Consider the following 17672-nt stretch of genomic DNA (forward strand, 5'->3'; position numbering starts at 1 on the left):
AGAGTGGGAGCTTTGATGGTGGTGAGGTGAGAAAGTAGACAAAAAAGGCCAAATAGTGAGAGAAAGCTGCAGGATTGATGTAGAGACAACTCGTCATAGTAAGTCTAGCACAGTGGGAACACCATTGTCAGATGGATGCGCAGAGGGTGGGATATTGGCATAAGAAGATTTTGTATTGGATTGGATGAATGATTAGTGTTGCAAAACAGGAGAAATTAATTACTGATTAAATTTAAACCTCTTTGGAAGGAATATTCATGATGGTCATTCGCCAAAAAAATAATCTTTGAAGCTTATCAATAATCTACATTAACCATCTAGTTTTATAGAATGCTCATAAAATATTTCAATGTCATTTATCATAAGCTGCAAGAGAAGGACAAATAATTAATTTACCATCTTTTCCATCCCAACAGAAAGCTGATAAATACAAGAGTATCTGTACAGAGCTTGAGGCCCAGATTCGTGACTTGGAGGCCCTGACAGGGGAGTTTGAAGAGAGGGAGGCCCAATGGAAACGTGAGAGGACCACATACGAGAAAGCTGTAGAGGAACGGGAAAATGACTTAGAAGGGGCGAACCAGAGGCTTAATGTGCTCAAACAGTTCAGGTATGGGAAATTGAGATATGGAACTTAGAATTGGGTATTTTGTAATACTCACAAATATATGTTCTTTGTGTTTTGAGAATGAAAACTTTGAATTTTAAGCATTTAGTAAATAAGAATAAGGCGGAATAAAGCTGCGATGGTAACATGTGTAAAAGGCAAGGGGGCCATTTTAAGAAAGATCATAGTCGACTAAGGTTATAAAATTGATATTATCATAGTGTCATATTTTTGTTATTTTGCTTTATATTTGACTAAAATCTTTTATTAAAACGAGTCCCAGCTTGAGAAAGCTTGGCTAAAAATAACAACAATTTAAGTCTGATACATCTGCTAGCAAGGAAACACAGATACAAAACCTTTTGAGTAAACCTTGTTTTATCGATAACATATCAATTTTCAGGCAGAACTCTGCGGAAATGGCAGCAGGTGTGAAAGACCAGCTTGAGAAAGCCCGGCTGAAACACCAGGCGGACATTGACACACTTAAGAGGCAGATGGCAGATATCAACAAGGAGACACAGAGGCAACAACTACGGGTAGGCTGGAGGGATGTATTAAAGGGGCACAATATAGGTTGATGGGAAACAGCTAAAAAAGTATTAACATTGATTTTTTTTGGTGCAATTTACTGCCTTCTTAACGCTGTTTCTCCTTGCGAAAAAATGACCATTTTTCCCAAAATTTCATGTATTTTTTCCCAATTTGATTAATGAAGATTATGTTAATGAATAAAAAAAAAGCAATGTTTTTCTTGAAATATAAACAAAATCTTGACAATACTTACTCTTTCGCAGCATAACGTAAGCATAAAAAAGTTAGAGCATGTATATTTACCATTAGATTAGTTATTTTGGCCTGATTTTGTATTTTTCCCTAAGTCGACTGCTTTTCCCAATTTGCAAGGCACAGGCGGTAAAAATAATTCCAAAAACAATCACTGATTAGCGATATGATGGTGTTTTAAATGGGGAATTTGTGGCAATGTAGCTATTATTGGAAAAATCCCATTTATAAAGGCCACTTTTTTTTTAATCTGTACACAAATCTTTCTTTTGATCTTTAAAGTCAAATGAGTAAAACATAAACATGCAATAAAATTAATAAAAAACGTGGCATTTTTCATATTGTTAGTGTCGTCATCATGCAAAAACTTTGATACTGACAATAGTTAAAAAACTGTAAATGTATTTTCATGAGCCATCATTGCAAATATTGCCAATTAGAATACAAATAATTATGACTTAAAGTAGAATTATTTTTGTCATTTTTTGCTACTCATGAAAAATCACTAGTGATGCATATTCTGTAAACAATCTGTGTAACCTTACTCTGAAACTAAGTTAACCTTACTGTCTGTTTAGGTTTCAGATTTGGAGAGTCAAAACAGCAAGCTTCACTCTCTGGTGGATCAACAGAAGGCCGTGCTGACAGCCAGTGACGAGGAAAATAGGAGACTGAAGGAAGAGGTATGGTGATATATTTGTTCACTATAAGTATTAAGGTGTCAGACTTTGCATAGTTAGACTTCAGTCTTGAACAGTCCGAATAACAATATTAACGCTGACAGCCAATGACGAAGAAAATATTAAACTTTAGGAAGAGGTATGGTGATAAATTTGTATACTGTGTATTTAGATGTCAAATTTGTGGAGTTAGAATAGCAAGCTCTGGTGGAACAACTTAAGGCCATGCTGACAGCCACAGGGTTCTCAATAAGTTTCGGTTAAAGCCCTCTCAAATAGTAAGGGAACCGACTAGCTACTACTTGTTCTTCTTAAAATTATCTTATTTTTCCAAATTTGAACCAGTCCAATTGCCATTTGAAGCGTCCATTTTGGCCGGGAACACTCAAGCCAGCAATGAAAAAAAAAAGGGCTTAAGGAAGAGGTGTGGGCAGTGTTATGGACCGATAATCTTTCATTGAAAATTAGTCCTGAAAATGGACTTGCCTATAATGAAAAGGATAAAAGATTTGTAACATTTTCTTTTTTGCAGATTAGTAAGGTATTAACGGAGAACCAAGAAACAAAACGGTCCAACCTAAAATTGCGGCAGAACCTCGAGGAAGCTGTTGACAAGCTTGAGCTCATCTTCGGAGAGAAAATTGACCTTGAAAACTTCACTGAGGCACTACAGGTATGTTATGTCAGTGATGGATAAAGGATTTCATGTGAACCATTGAATTTTGTTAAAAGGGAAATCTTTGAATGATGTCCGTTATTATTTTGGGTCGCAAGGCAACAAAATAACTTTATAGACAATTGTTCAGATTGTTCAGAACTTTGTTAGAGTTAACAACATTGTTAACAGGACTGTTGTTCACTTTCAAATCTACAGATACTCTGAAAGTTTCATGCCTCACATGTGATTTGCATTATATTTCATAAACATCAGGACAACTGATTTAGCTATACTTGTTTTACTTTGATATATCAGCACATCATAAAGCATTTCACCTTTAAAAGTTAACTATTATGTGGCTAACAAACATTGTCAACTTTATCAAAGTTCTGAACAATCTGAACAATTGCCTTTATAAACTGATAACCTTACTACCTTTATAGTGTTGTAGTGATATAGGTGTCTGCCATTCACCAAAGAGTTTGGGTTCGAGCCCCTGACCAGAGGTACCTTTTCGTAGCCTCTAAAGAAGGATACCATAACTGGTTTTTATACAGGAAATGGACTCGAGAACGATTTATAATCAGCTTATTACCGTCTGCACAATGGGGCACAAAAATTGTATAAAATAACCGACTACTGTATTTGTTCGTCTGATACATATCAATGTAATTTTGTGTGTATATCACAGGGCCTTCATTTCCTGGAGAAGTATCGCTTTGAGAGCACAATTGACCAACAGATGAAACTGATAGATTACCTACAGGAGCTCTGGCAGGACAGTATGGCCAACAAGAAAAAGAAGGTAATGCACCTGAATTTAAAGGAAGTTTGCTCTTCAAAGAATAAAGACCATGCCCCAATTTTACGAAACCTATTAAGTCCTTTATAGCATTATTAAGCTAACCTCTCTATTTTTGTTTTGGTATAAGTTGTGTTATATTAACATTTTTAAGAAATATTAGAAACTAAAAGGAAATGTATCTTTATGATAATCATGACAAACTAAGATTTATTTAGTGAGTCAAGATCAAGTAAGAAATATGGCTGAATGAAGCAAGCTACTTAAGCCTTTTAAGCTTATAAACTTTGCAGACAATGGGGCCAGATAGTAGAGGTTGCAAAAAACTACTTGTACATGTGGGCTCCTTTTAAGCACTATATTAACCAAGTATGTGTACATTGTACATGTTTACTATGACATGTACAATAGCTCCAGGATAGAGATTGATTGAATATTCCTGAGCCTACAAGTACAAGTTTTATAAGAAATTTCGTAATCAATTTTAACTGAACTACAACTTTGACATAGTACACTTTCACATACTGTTTCTCAATACTGTCATGGCCTTGGTGTTGTCGTCATTTTTATATTCATTATGCTCGTCTGCGGCGGAAAATATCTATAACTTGAAAATTGTTCATGATATTCACATTATCCTCGATATGAGTTTTCACTTCAAAAGATCATATAATTGTAGCGAGTTTCATTACATTTGTTTAAAAAATTGTTGAGTTTTGCCTCTTGCTCAACTTTGATAAAAGGGTGGGCTTTGGCATCAACAATGCTGTGGTCTTGCATAATGTGGAATGGCTTATGCACATGGGAGGAAAGAGTCAGTCCTGATACATGCTTAAATCATTAAGTGTTGTCTTATGCCTCAATAATTTTTCAAAATAATCACAGAACAACTTCTGTTTACGTATTCTGTCTGCGAGCCAAATTAGCTCAAAGTTTTTTTTATCTTTAAAGGGACTCTCATTTTAAAGGGTTAGACAAAAAATGTCTGAAATTGGGAAAATGATCACCAAAAGTTCAACCCTTTAGAGCTCTATTGTTATTAATTATTTGAAACTGTGACATAAAATGTGATATAAAATGCTATATTTTGCCAAAAAGTGTTTATTATGCTTTTAAAAAATGCACAATGCTCTTTGGTGTTTGGTTATAAAAGATAAACAAAAAATTGTTGCCAGCATAGAAGAGTATATGAGTCCTTTTAATACTTGAGTCTTATTAAAGTCAAATGCAAGTACTTAAGAGAAGTATGTGTGATTGCCTCATTATAAACCATGTATCATTTTAAGACCCCTGTAAAAGATGGCTCACTAAGGGTAAGTTATGACAACACAATATATATACATGTGCTTTACTGTAGTCCTGCTTCATTAAATCATCATGTACATGTTCTTACAGTACTCAGACATTTTCATCGAAAATTGGTTTTAATTCCATATGTCACTATTGCTTCTTTGTTGTTTTATCGGATTACATCTATGCTTTGGTTTATTTATATGCGCTAATATATTTGGTGAGAGGGTTTTGTATTATAAGTAAGGGGTTAGTAGGTGGTCCGATATGGGATATACTAGGCAAAGGAAACCATATGGGGTGAGAGCGAAGCTGGAACCTTAATATACCGTAGTTGCCTGCGCCCCATTGTCCCATATCGGGTCACATACTGACCCCGTAACGTATATTGTATATCACGTTGACAACCTGTTTACATGTTTAAATGTTTCTTTAATTCATCGGAATCAGAAAATAGACACCATTTTGGAATGACATAAATTTGGTGACCCACTATGGAAAAATATGGGGTCACTGCGTGACCAGTCCTGGACCAATCGTGTTGCGTCATATATGTTGGAGGCATGATATATGGTTATAACATAAAATATCAATGTAAACATTGGTTATAAAGCTACAATCATTGACATCATGTATTCATTCGGTATTGTGTCATCAATGTACATGTTCATCTAAATCATCATTACTAGTGTAGTTTAACCCACATATATCTGTAAAGAAATGAAAAACAAATGGAGTGTCAAACTCAATACAATTAACAATTTACATTCGATCAATATTCAACTGATATTCGTCAATAATAACAGACTGGGTATATTTTCATAACAACACAGGTTTATCTGAAACATTATGTTCACAATGTGTATTGAACTGTTTCATTGAAATCGTACGATCCCACGTATCTACTTTTCTTAAACATTCTGTAATGAGGACTTGTTGAACCCCGCATGCAATCATAAAGTTGAATTAAAGACATAATTATATGCCCCTGGAATTGAGGCTATTTTTATTATCCTTTTGGGTTCTTAAGGTGAAAAAATGCCACTGGTAAAGTTTGATTTTAAAGAAACAAAATGTTAAGTTTGAATACTTTCAATGTTTTCACCGAGAGTTTTTTTTTATATAGACAGTATGATATAAAAAAAATGAATTAATAAAATTGCTATGTAATCATACTAAAAATTTGTTTTATTACCTTACTCTAATATATCATAATTGTAGTGTCACAATGGTATTATTTGAAAATGTCATCCATGCAAAAATATAAAAATGGTTAATCAATATAACATAGAAATATCTTTATGTTAATATCGAAAATGCACTAACACTTTGCATCCAAATGATGGATGTCTAACCTTAAAGTTTTTTGTTCAATATTTTTTATGTGTAATTTAGAAGCAGTGTGGAATAACTAAGTCTGTGAAATCGAAGATAATCAATTAAAGGTTAATGTGTTATTAAAAAAACTGTAACATTTAACAGTTGAAATACGTGAAATATTAACCCTGTTTTGCGTAACCAACAGGGCGGGAAGTTTTTTGCCAAGTCCGGAGGCAAGGACGCTATGGGCACGTTACCCGTAATGGGGGACCTACAGACAATTCTAGATAATGAGCTGAAGAAATCTCGTCAGCTTCAGGAACAACTGGACAGGCTTCGAGCAGAAAACTACAAGCAGGCAAATGAGTGTAGGTTTTGGTGGATTCAAGTAAAAGTAACTGCATCCAATACTTGAGTTCTTGATACTTGTCAGGGGTACTTGATCCGCACGTTAGTTATTGCACTTTTCTATTATATAATTGAAAACACTCTCCAATATTGTACATGGCAATTGATAGTACCGGTAACTGTTTAATGCTGAATCAAAAACATTATCAGTTATGCTGCTTTCATTAGTTCCAACATATTTAATTCCTGAAGAAGTACAATTGACAGCATAAATTCAATACAAACACATTAATTATCTGGTTGTCTATTGCACTCTGATGGACTGTGTTATCATGTGTTTGTGCAAATTCAGTCAAAAGTATTTAAAGGATTTCATGCTTGGCCTGAAAACTACTTACCAGCTTAGGAGTGTAGGTTACAGCAAACTATTTAAATACGATTAAAAAACATACGGTACATGTGTATACCTTCTACTCAGCTCTTTCTTCATTTTCAGTGTTGAAGCTAAAGGGAACTCTAAGAGAGAAAATGGTTGCGGATTCTACTAACATGATGACCCCAAATATCAAAGCCCAGGTCCAAGTGCTGATTCGAACCCCAGCCCCACATCAGACCAGTGGCAAACCTCTATTGACCCCTAGTGTGAAGAAATCCCATCAGGTAATAAAATAAGCTTATAGCTATCACCTTGTTCCATACACTGTTTTCTAACTTAATTTTGTCTGGGATGATATAGTTCAAGGCTCTGTTTCAGAAAAGATTGTAAAGCTTATGATTGAAACTTTCTAAGCATTACTCCATATATGGCTAAAACTGTATTGCAATAAAAATGAAAACAGCATTACTCCGTATTTGGCTTAAACTGTATTGCAATAAAAAAGAAAACAGCATTACTCCATATTTGGCCTAAACTGCATTGCAATAAAAATGATAACAGCATTACTCCGTATTTGGCTTAAACTGCATTGCAATAAAATGAAACCATCATAAGTACATGAAATGTATAGATTTTGCCCACTTCTAAAGGGTTGTCCCCAAGCACACTTTTGCAGAGTATGGCTTACATATATCTTACTGAATTGGGCCCCTGAATAAATCCTGAAATTAGGATTGAAAGCTTTTAATTTCAGACTATTATCAAGTTGTTATGTTTGTTGTTTGGTGGACATTTGCATTGAGTAAGTAACAAGTACCTTGAAATGTACATCACTTGCTTTGAAACAATGTTAACAGAGGTCTCGGCCCCTTAACCTTCCCTACTTTAGACCTGAATCCATCCCTCATACTCAAACAATACAATACTGATTAATTACATTTTTTCCAGGCACTTGCATTGTCATCTGCTCCAACGCCACAGCGGATTCAGCACAAGATTCCGCACCGGTTTGTGACTGGGCTGAATACAAGAGCCACCAAGTGTGGTGTGTGCCTGGGTAGTGTCCCCTTTGTGAAACAGGCATCCAAATGTCAAGGTAGCTCTAAATATGTTAAAATTGTTTTTCCTTTTTTTACTTTCTATCTATTGTTCTGGTATATTTATATATACTAGTAACTACAGTATATGCAAGCAGATTTGTTAATTCAAACTGTATAACACATGTTACCTATATTTCTTATCAGACTGTATGCTAATACTGAATTTTTATTATTTTATTCCCTTTCTGAAAGAATGTTCCATGGTATGCCATGTGAAGTGTTCTAACATCGCCCAGCCAACGTGCGGCCTCCCCACGGAGTATGTCCGCCATTTCACCTCCATGATGGATAAGGGGCCAACCCAGTTGCCTCGCAACACTGTGGGATCCCCTGTGGAAGGGGGCGAAGAGGGGATTTCGATGACTGGTTGGCTCAAGGTACCAAGGTAGGGTTGATATATGTCAAGTTTCTCACTTAGCTCTTACGTTATGTCTAAGGGGCCAGCTGCGTTGCCAAGCAACACTATGGGATCCCCTGTTGAAGCATAGTTAATTTATTATTTTGGTGCTTAAGTTGTGGTTGTTGTGCAAAAATCTTAGACAGGACTTAAGCTTCATTAAAGATTTGCACTTGAGAAGGAGTCTTTTGCACATGTGTATGATTCAAGGATAAGATATACATTGCAAAGCCATCTTATTAAGAATTACGACCAAGTACATAGGATTCAAAAAATCGTATTTATGATAGGCTGGCTAACATTCATTGACAAGATTTACTTGAATATGGTTGATATATACTGTGTTTAACAATATTTGAAACTATTAAAGGAGCAGTAAGCAACCTGGGTGGGAAAGACGCTATGCCAAAATGGAAGGCAACATACTTCTCCTCTTCTACGAGGATAACGACGCCAATCCATGCGACACATTTGACCTTGTCCCCCCTGAGACAGATGTTACCGTACACAGTGCAGTCAGTGCTGCGGAGTTGCCGAGTCTAGCAAATAGTGACCTGCCATATGTGTTTAGATTGGAGCATGAGCCACTGACGACATGTTGGCCGGGCAGGTAGGGCTTATCAGTTCTATAGAGACTATCTGCATATTTTATGTGCATAAAGGTCATTTTTTCAGCTAATTGTTGTATGAAAACTTGCAAGAATATGTTTGTGAACAAATTTAGTGGTGATTCAGATTTAAAAATGAACACCCAACATGATACTTACCTTTTAAGCTTTTTTCGTAAAACATGCTTGCAAACTAATAAGATTATTTATCTGTTGAACTCAGTTATCAAAAATAGCACAAGCCTGCAAGCTTGAATCAATCCCAGGCTTTTAAAACTTTGAGTTTTGTTAAACATTTTTATATTCCAGTAAATCTTAAAAGTAGATGACTAGTAGTTTTTTTTTGTCATCTTGTTAACATTATCTGTAGTAATCACAGCAGTTGATCCCTACCATTGTATTTCAGGGTTCTTTATCTTATGGCCCCGGGATTCCCTGAGAAACAACAGTGGGTGGCGAGCTTGGAGGCCGCCATCAAACACCTCCAGAAGGGGGACAAAGTTAAACGCTCAGTATGTGAAATTTAAAGAATTCTGCAGTTTTTTGTATCTTTAATTAATAGGGAATGATGCAGTAATGTTTTTCCCTACATGTCTTTTGAGTGCAAATACTTCTGAAGGACATTGCCGAGCAAACTAAGAATTCCACAATATTTTCAAAATGATTTGCATATGTAATTGGAATGTATTACAAATATTATGTATGTTTATCAGCACTGTTTTGTATTGTAGAAGATGGAGATGACCACATTACTGGACCTGAGCGGAGATCAGAGACTGGAACTCAACTGTTCACTGCTCCTTAGCAAGCAGGTAAATAATTGTAGGAATGAGTGAATAATTGCTTTCTGGAATATAATCATGTTGTTACATACATTTACATTGTATATGTATGTATCAGGAAAATGTAGCTGTTATCTGAATTTGCACATGATTTGTGTTAATAATAAACCAAGGTTTAGAGAAGAGACTGGAGCTTAAATATTCACTGCTCCTGAGTTAAACAAGTGGGATTCAATGGTTGTTTACTGGAATGTATTGTTTGTAACATTGTTCATTTCCAATTGATGTTACTTGGGGCAGACAAGGCTCTGTTTGCGTTGAATAATACCAGAGGTCCACCCGTTTCCACAAAACAGAATTTAGTTTTACACAGGTCTAGCATTTCTACTAAAAAAATCCAAAAAAAATGTTGTATTTCCAGTTGATGTGACTTGGAGCAGATGAGGGCATATTTGCAGTAAATGTTACTTAAATTTCCCCTGTTCTTACAGAACTGAACACTAAGTTGTACACCTTTGAAGTTTTACAACTGGAATTTTTGCTTAAATATCCCTAAATAATTGTTGTGTTTCCAGTTGACGTTACTTGGAGCAGATGAGGGCCTGTTTGCGGTGAATGTAACACGTGATCCTCCTGTTCTCACAAAACTGAACACCTTCGAGAGCGTCCACCACCTTAAGTTTATTCCTCAACTTAGCCTTATTGTCCTTATTATGGGTAAGTTAGTCCTTAAGTTTATGGTTGAGATTGAGCGATTTCTTCAGAAAATTTCTTTTAAATTAATATTTGTACATCCGTTTACAATAATGCCTGTAATGGCTGTGTTTGCAACTGAACCAATCATAGGATGAATCGATTAACGGGATTAAATCTATTGAAATATTACTGTTACATATTCTAAGGGTTATTCCAGTAAAACATAAAACCCATGGGGGGAGGCAATTATTTTCATAGTATATGGGTGGGTGTCTTTTTTCGCTAATTTGGACCCCAAAGGAGTAAAGTTGCTTCTGTAGGGTGATGGCATAATTTAGAAGTGCCTTCTCCACATGGGTAATATGTTGAAATGGAATAGCCCTAATATGATACTAGATAAGAGAGTAATTGTTGTGCTCATTGGAATGAAACATCATTGCAGCTACGGTAGATAAACATTTAAAACAATTTTTAAGAAATATAAGTAACTGTAAAAGATAAATCCGAACCTGGCCTAATAACCACAAAATATGATTATGTATGCTAATGAATTCTTATGTTAACTTGCCAAGTTCAATTGTCTGGAGATTATTGACTTACTCTTACCTTCACATTTTAATAATATTAGTCTTACTTGAACAATTGCTAAGGGCTGTTCCATTTAAACATATAACCCCATGCGGAAGGCACTTTTAAAATATACCATCCCCCTACAGAAGCAAATTTACCCTTTCGGGGTCCAAATTAGAGAAATAAGACACCCACCCATATACTTTATATAATAATTGCCTTCCCTTGTGGGTTACTAGTATATGTTTTACTGGAATATCCCTAAAATGAAATTTGTAAGATCATACCATATTGATATACAAGTGATGTGTATTTTCTTGTTTCAGGCAAAGATCGACGTATTCTCACAATTGACAAGAAGCTCATTCAGTTACGCCTGGGGCAGTCAAGCGGGGAGGAGACCCAGCCTGTCCACCATAATGTTGTCAGTGACGTGGTCGGGTGCACGGTGTTTGACGTCGGGATGTGCGGGGACGCGGTGTACATGGTGGTCGGCATGACGGAGAAGATCCTAGTCATGAAGTATAACCCTGAGCTGAGGCAGTTTTGTGTTAGGAAGGTGGGTATTAAGATGTTAGCAGGTTTCAGTTTGATTTTTTGAAAGGGTTTTCACCTGTTATGCTCTATGTTTATGTACATGATAAAAAAAAATGTTTTCCTAGTTGAACCAATTTTTTAGGCTAAAAAATACCAAACTTTTGTGCCTGACTTGCATAGTTTTCTTATTTCAAAGAGCTGTGTTAAAACAGTGAAACTTTTTGAGCTTTTAAATACAGTTGTATGTAAATGTGTTGAATATTAAGTGTTCTACATAAATAAGCTTTTCCTGTTGAACAACTGTTTCAATCATTCCTTCTAGGAGTTATCCTCAATGGAGCCATGCAGCTGTGTAATTGTCGTGGAGGGCTTTGCCATCGTTGGTACTGACCGATTCTACAAGATCAATCTAGATCATCCCAGTTTGCTGGGTAAGAATGTTTTTAAGATAAGATTAGAGTAGTTTTTGTTGGTGTTTCTGAATATTTATGTCGCCAGCGATGGATAGCAGAAACATAGTGATGACTTTGTCCAGTGTCAACCCCGATACACTTTCATTTCTGATTAATTTCTTTTGGATGACTTGTTGCAGAGTCATGGTAAGTAATTATATTACCGGTAGTCATGGGAAGTACATGACCCCTATTGAATTTGGGGGTCAAGGTCATGGTTATGGTGACCTTTACTTGTAAAAGTATGGGCACTTCTACTACGTGACAATTCTGATTCACAGATTTCTGTTTTGGGGAATATATGTGTTTAAGCTATTGCCATTTCTTAATCAGCATCATTACTGGCTGGAGTGGCGCTGGTTGATTAATGAGCTCCTGTATAAAAAGATAGTGTATCAGTTAAAATCAAATCAAATCTCTTAAAGTGACTCTGGTTCACATTCTATAGAGCCAGAAATATACAAATATATACTGTGTGGTTTGTAAAAAAAATTTGTGTAACAATGATAACACGTCATAACATGCTCATAAATGAACTTTATTGTTAACAAATGTGACATAAAATGCTTTCTTGCGGAATAGTGTAAGAAACACTGTTGAACATTAAATGAAATAAGGCTAAAAATTACAGAATTCTGTTGAAATTAGTATCTGTCAGTTGCTGTTCAGTGCTCTGTCAATAAAAGTAGGTAAACTTAATAGATTTTAAGAAGGTTGAAAACATTGTAATCAATGTAAAATCTGAGAACGAATAAATGTAAAATTTTATTAAAACAGGTATTTCTCTTTATTAAAACTTATTAAAAAAAAATGAAAGAAATCAAATCATCAGACACTAGGAAGATTCTAGGTTTTGTCTTTTAGATTATATGTGTACTATGTATCTATGCTTGTGTTTTCAGAGTTTGTGGACAAGAAGGACAGCTCTCTGGCATTTGCTGCGTTTGGAGCGGCCACCCATCACAGCTACCCTCTGGCTGTGGTGCAAGTCTCACCTGAAGGCCTGCCATTAGAGTTTCTGCTGTGTTTCCATGGTAACCAAACATTTAAATATACCATGTGATAAATTATGTCATATATGCTACGTTGGAAGGCAAAATTTTGCTTAAAATGAAGACTTAAAACAGAGATAACTTTTCTTCAACTAAACTATTTAAAATGAAACAAAGGGCAGTCTGTGCCCCTGAAAGAGCCCATCCTTCGTTTTATGACTGGAGTTTGATTAAGTGATTAGTTTCATCAAACACTGACAAACCCCTTTCCAAAATAATGTTTCGATAGTGTTCCATCAGACGGCTGTGTTGTGAAAAGGTTTGTTGAAGTGTTTTAAGAAACTAAACTTTCAATCAAAGTCTGGTAAAAGACCGAAGGCGGGGCTCTTTCAGCGGCGTAGACTGCACACTGTTTCATTTAAAATGGTGAAGAAATAGTGAAATGATCTTTGTTTAAAGTCTTCATTCGAAGCAAAAAGTTGCCTTCCAACATAGCATTTATGATGCAATTTATAATGTGGTTTACACACACTGTATTAGGTTATAGCATGATCATTTAAAAGCACTGGCTGTGTTCAGAGAAAATATATAACTAGTGTAATAACTTTTAATGTGACCTCATAAATTAATAGCATTGAAAATGTTCTAGCAATACAGCCATCTGTTATATACCGGGTATTTAGTGCTGTAAAATATAAAATTAGTTTTTATGGTATAAATACAATTTTGATATAAATAGAATATCAAAATTATGGTCATTCAATGCAAAATTTATTAAACTTGTTATGACCATTCACGTAATATCCCCAAAATGAATTGACAAGTTTATGGTACTGCTCTGCAGGATTGATCATTGTAACGGCCCATTTTCAGAGTTTGGTGTGTATGTGGACAATAAGGGAAGAAGAAGCCGTCCCGCCGACATGAAGTGGAGCTGTCTACCTCTCTCTCTAGGTAAACACTCATTTTAGCAAATATTTAAACTTCTTTCAATCAACTCACTAACAGACTTTATGTTGGCAACAGTTTTTTTCAAAATTAACTTTGTGTTGACCATCTCTTTCAGAAAGAAATTTTATTATGGTTCCTCATATATCTTCATAAAAAGCAATGTCAAGTCACAGCTGATCAAATAGTTGTTGATCTCTGCCAGTACACTGTACTAGTAGTGAGTATACAGAACCAGCTAAATATAGTCAGAAATAGTCGTTCATTACCATTACAGTGACCCATATTCCATCCAATGCTTTATTCACACGTATTTCATTATCGTGATACAGTATATGAACTGCATATTATATTTACCAAGGTCTATCAGAAGTCTTTATGAAATTTATGTTCTGTACTTGATAATGTATTACTTTCTTCACAGCCTACAAAGAGCCATTCCTGTATGTGACATATTTCACCAGTGTCCAAGCCATCACTGTCCCAGCCAGTAAGCAGGAAATCAGGTAGGCTAATAGCTCAGTGTTTTTTTCTTTTCTTCAGATTAGCTCTGAAGCAAACAGCTAGACAGAGAAGTTCTTGTACATCTTAAGTCCACTATTTTGACCATTTTCTTGTTGGATACAAACATTTGTATTGGTATTTAGAATGATTTGTTATATTCAATAATTAAAATAATTCCAGACATGTGAACCTCTGGCAATGTCAGAGCGGTAGATTTGGGTCTCCAAGCCAGTAGATTGGGTTCAAAAGTGGTAGAATTTTTCAATCCCTTAAATTTTCAGTAAAAAAAAAATTATGGATACAATGTAAAGAAATACCTGATGGTTGTGACTATTATTAGATTTTTGGAAATTACGCTTTAAAATGATCATGGTTTACCAATTTAGTTACACTGGTGTTTTACTCTTAGGTACAAAGTCTAGAATAGGTAGATGAATGAAACAAACATATTCACTTTAATGCACTATTATGTTTAACTCATTTGACATAAATGGTCAAAACAAAACAAAAGCGTATGATTTGTGCACCGATAATAAAATAGGAGCCTTGTAAAAAGGGGTTTTAAATTGATAGTAAGGTGGCCACAAATTCCACAGTTAAATAAAAAAAAAGGTCAAAATATTTTTTTATCTGTATACAAATTATATGCTTTTTTTGTTTAAAATGTTTCTTTTGTGCATCCATCAAGACTTTTTACCTTTGAAGCTTCTCTCTCACAGATTGACCCTTTTGACAACTTTTTTTTATTTTTTTGTCTTTTAATGAACCAATTTTGGCAGAAATATCTGGAAACCAGTGGATATACTGGTTACATAATCAGATCAAAGTTTTTAACATTAATGTTCGAAAATTGAAGTTTATGGCTAAAAGTGTTACTATTAAATGCTCAAAGAAATATGGGTATTTCAGCATAAAACATAACATTTCGAACCTAAATATGAAAAGCTGCTATCTGATATTTTGTCCTCAGTCTTATATCACTGGTTTCCAGACCTTTACGCAAAAATTGGCTTGTTCAAAGGCAAAAAAAGAAAAAAAGTCAAAATGGTTCATCTGTGAGAGTGCAGCTTTAGGGAAGTATTTTTTAGCCTTGTCCTTATTTAAAAATATCTAGATGCTAACTTTTCACAAAATGCTAGGACCAACAACATATACCAATTTGAATAATGATAGTTACGGATTAAGTATTCATTGCTATTCCTACAAAAAACTTATGACTAAGCTGAGATTCTTTCAATATTACAGGGGCAAGCAGACATCTGTCGACCTTGTGGGACCTCGATACCTGGGCGTGGCTCTGGAACCCTGCACGGTATTTGTGGGTTCGAGTAACGGGGTGACCACCCAAATGCTCAGTCTACGGGGCAAGGACGGGACCATAGAACTTCCTATGGGCAAAGAGAATAGATTAGGGTGAGTGTTTTAGTAAAAAAAGATGGTTTTGAATACAAGAACCGGGTATGGTTCAACATTTTAATCTAAACAGGATATTTTATTTGCAATGAAGATGCCAAGTGGAGACTTGATTATGGCAATGTATCTTTTTTATTGAAACAAGAAATATAGTTAAAAAAATGTTATCCATGGTTCTTTGAGTGACTGATAGCGTAGGGCCATCAATTTTAGTTGTTTTGTTTCTCAAATTCTTTTAAAATCCAAATAAAATAATAACCTGTAAATTTATGTTAATCTGTACGAACATTTTCTTCAGGTTGTTAAATAATTACATGTTATACACTATGTTTCAGTATACGATCGGCCAAGAAAGGTGACAGTTCCAAGAGCCAAACCTACAACGTTAACAAGTACAAGTCTCCTCGTCTGTGTCGACGCCTGTCCCTCACCTCCATCGATAGTAACAGCAGTGTTTCCTCATCATCCACTGTGTCCAGCTACAGCAGTGTTCAGACTGAACTTTAGTTATTGTTAAAGTTTCCTACAGTGGCTCTCACCTCCATTGATGGTAACAGGAGTGTTTCCTCATCATCCACGGTGTCCAGCTACAGCAGTGTTCAGACTGAACTTTAGTTATTGTTAAAGTTTCCTACAGTGGCTAGAATTGGCATTAATAATGTACAGACTGATCTTTAGTATCAAGAAATACAGAAATAAATGGTGGCAAAATGACCTACACCATTGTCTCACATAACCTGCAAATGGCCACAAATACACACAGTTATGTCTGAAGAGCTACCAGGTATATTTATTATCAAGATTGACTTTTGCATTAACCTATTGTAATTACTGTATAAAATTATAGGTTTAATTGTTGTAATATTTAATTTGAATTAAAATTAACTTCATATGCCTCAAATTTACCAGTAATAACAGGGTTATCTGGTAGGATAAAGTTTAGATGTATTGCAGATGATTTTGTTGTGGACATGTAAGGGTTATATAATTTGACATTGTTGTGTTGAGTCTTTTGCTAATGGGCTATATTTATTAAATGTTTGAAATCAAGTGCATGTTTTACCAGTGTGTTCTTTTGGCTTGCATGCATGTTTAATTTATCCAATACAGCCAGTAAAAGTATGTTTTGGATAATAAGCCATTTCATGTTTCTTGTTGATAGTGAATATCTTCAAACCACTTCTGTGTTCAACCTTTGCCTTGTATGTAATGAAATTTGGCTAACTGCTGTTCTAACTATACAGAAACTTTCTGAGTGTATTGTTGTGCATGGTTAAATGGCAAAATTCTTACAGGAGTATTTCTTTTTTCTCAAAGTATCTCCCTAAAAGTAGTCGTACACTTTCTCTGAATATTATGTATGCATGTAATATGACTTGATCTTAAATTATTTTTTTCTTTTAATTCATTTTTTTATTCCTGTGTATCATATTGTTGTCGTCTTCTTCATTTCGTAATGCTTTTAATGGGTATCTCTTGTGTATATTGTGCCTTATTTATAATCATTATAATGTCATATTTGTTTAAGACGCAATACAGACCTATGAATGTCACCGTGAGTCTGTTTTTGGAATAAACACTTCATACCAAAACTTTTTTTATTGTTTCCGATGACATCAAAGTATCAAGACTATTTTTGGCAACAATGTTTGCTCCCTGATGATGTACAATCGGGAAAGAAATCGCAAATTGGAAAACAATACTTTTCAATTTATCTTTCAAAACTCACAATTCTACATACGGCAAAGAGTAGGTTGTGGATAGAAGCACAATCATTAAAGTGACACCATTTCTTACTTAAAATCA

At 35.0% G+C, this 17672-nt stretch overlaps 1 protein-coding gene across 2 annotated transcripts in view; it reads left to right on the forward strand.

The window, feature by feature from the left end:
• LOC128231426 (citron rho-interacting kinase-like) overlaps positions 1-17438 on the forward strand; it is a 52510-nt gene extending 35072 nt beyond the window's left edge. Inside the window, exons 26-46 of one of the 2 annotated variants that reach the window (XM_052944240.1) lie at positions 417-610; positions 1011-1146; positions 1972-2076; positions 2606-2746; positions 3423-3536; positions 4820-4846; positions 6349-6511; positions 6988-7151; positions 7816-7963; positions 8160-8352; positions 8735-8974; positions 9379-9484; positions 9704-9784; positions 10330-10471; positions 11347-11579; positions 11880-11988; positions 12912-13043; positions 13875-13955; positions 14374-14455; positions 15699-15866; positions 16202-17438. In XM_052944240.1, coding sequence (XP_052800200.1) covers positions 417-610; positions 1011-1146; positions 1972-2076; positions 2606-2746; positions 3423-3536; positions 4820-4846; positions 6349-6511; positions 6988-7151; positions 7816-7963; positions 8160-8352; positions 8735-8974; positions 9379-9484; positions 9704-9784; positions 10330-10471; positions 11347-11579; positions 11880-11988; positions 12912-13043; positions 13875-13955; positions 14374-14455; positions 15699-15866; positions 16202-16373 — 2931 coding nt within the window. In that variant the 3' untranslated portion in view covers positions 16374-17438. The remainder of the gene's footprint in view (positions 1-416; positions 611-1010; positions 1147-1971; positions 2077-2605; positions 2747-3422; positions 3537-4819; positions 4847-6348; positions 6512-6987; positions 7152-7815; positions 7964-8159; positions 8353-8734; positions 8975-9378; positions 9485-9703; positions 9785-10329; positions 10472-11346; positions 11580-11879; positions 11989-12911; positions 13044-13874; positions 13956-14373; positions 14456-15698; positions 15867-16201) is intronic. The other variant, XM_052944241.1, reaches the window with a different exon arrangement.
• The last annotated feature ends 234 nt before the right edge of the window (positions 17439-17672 follow it).

Source organism: Mya arenaria, chromosome 4, assembly GCF_026914265.1.
Source record: "Mya arenaria isolate MELC-2E11 chromosome 4, ASM2691426v1".
NCBI lineage: Eukaryota > Metazoa > Mollusca > Bivalvia > Myida > Myidae > Mya > Mya arenaria.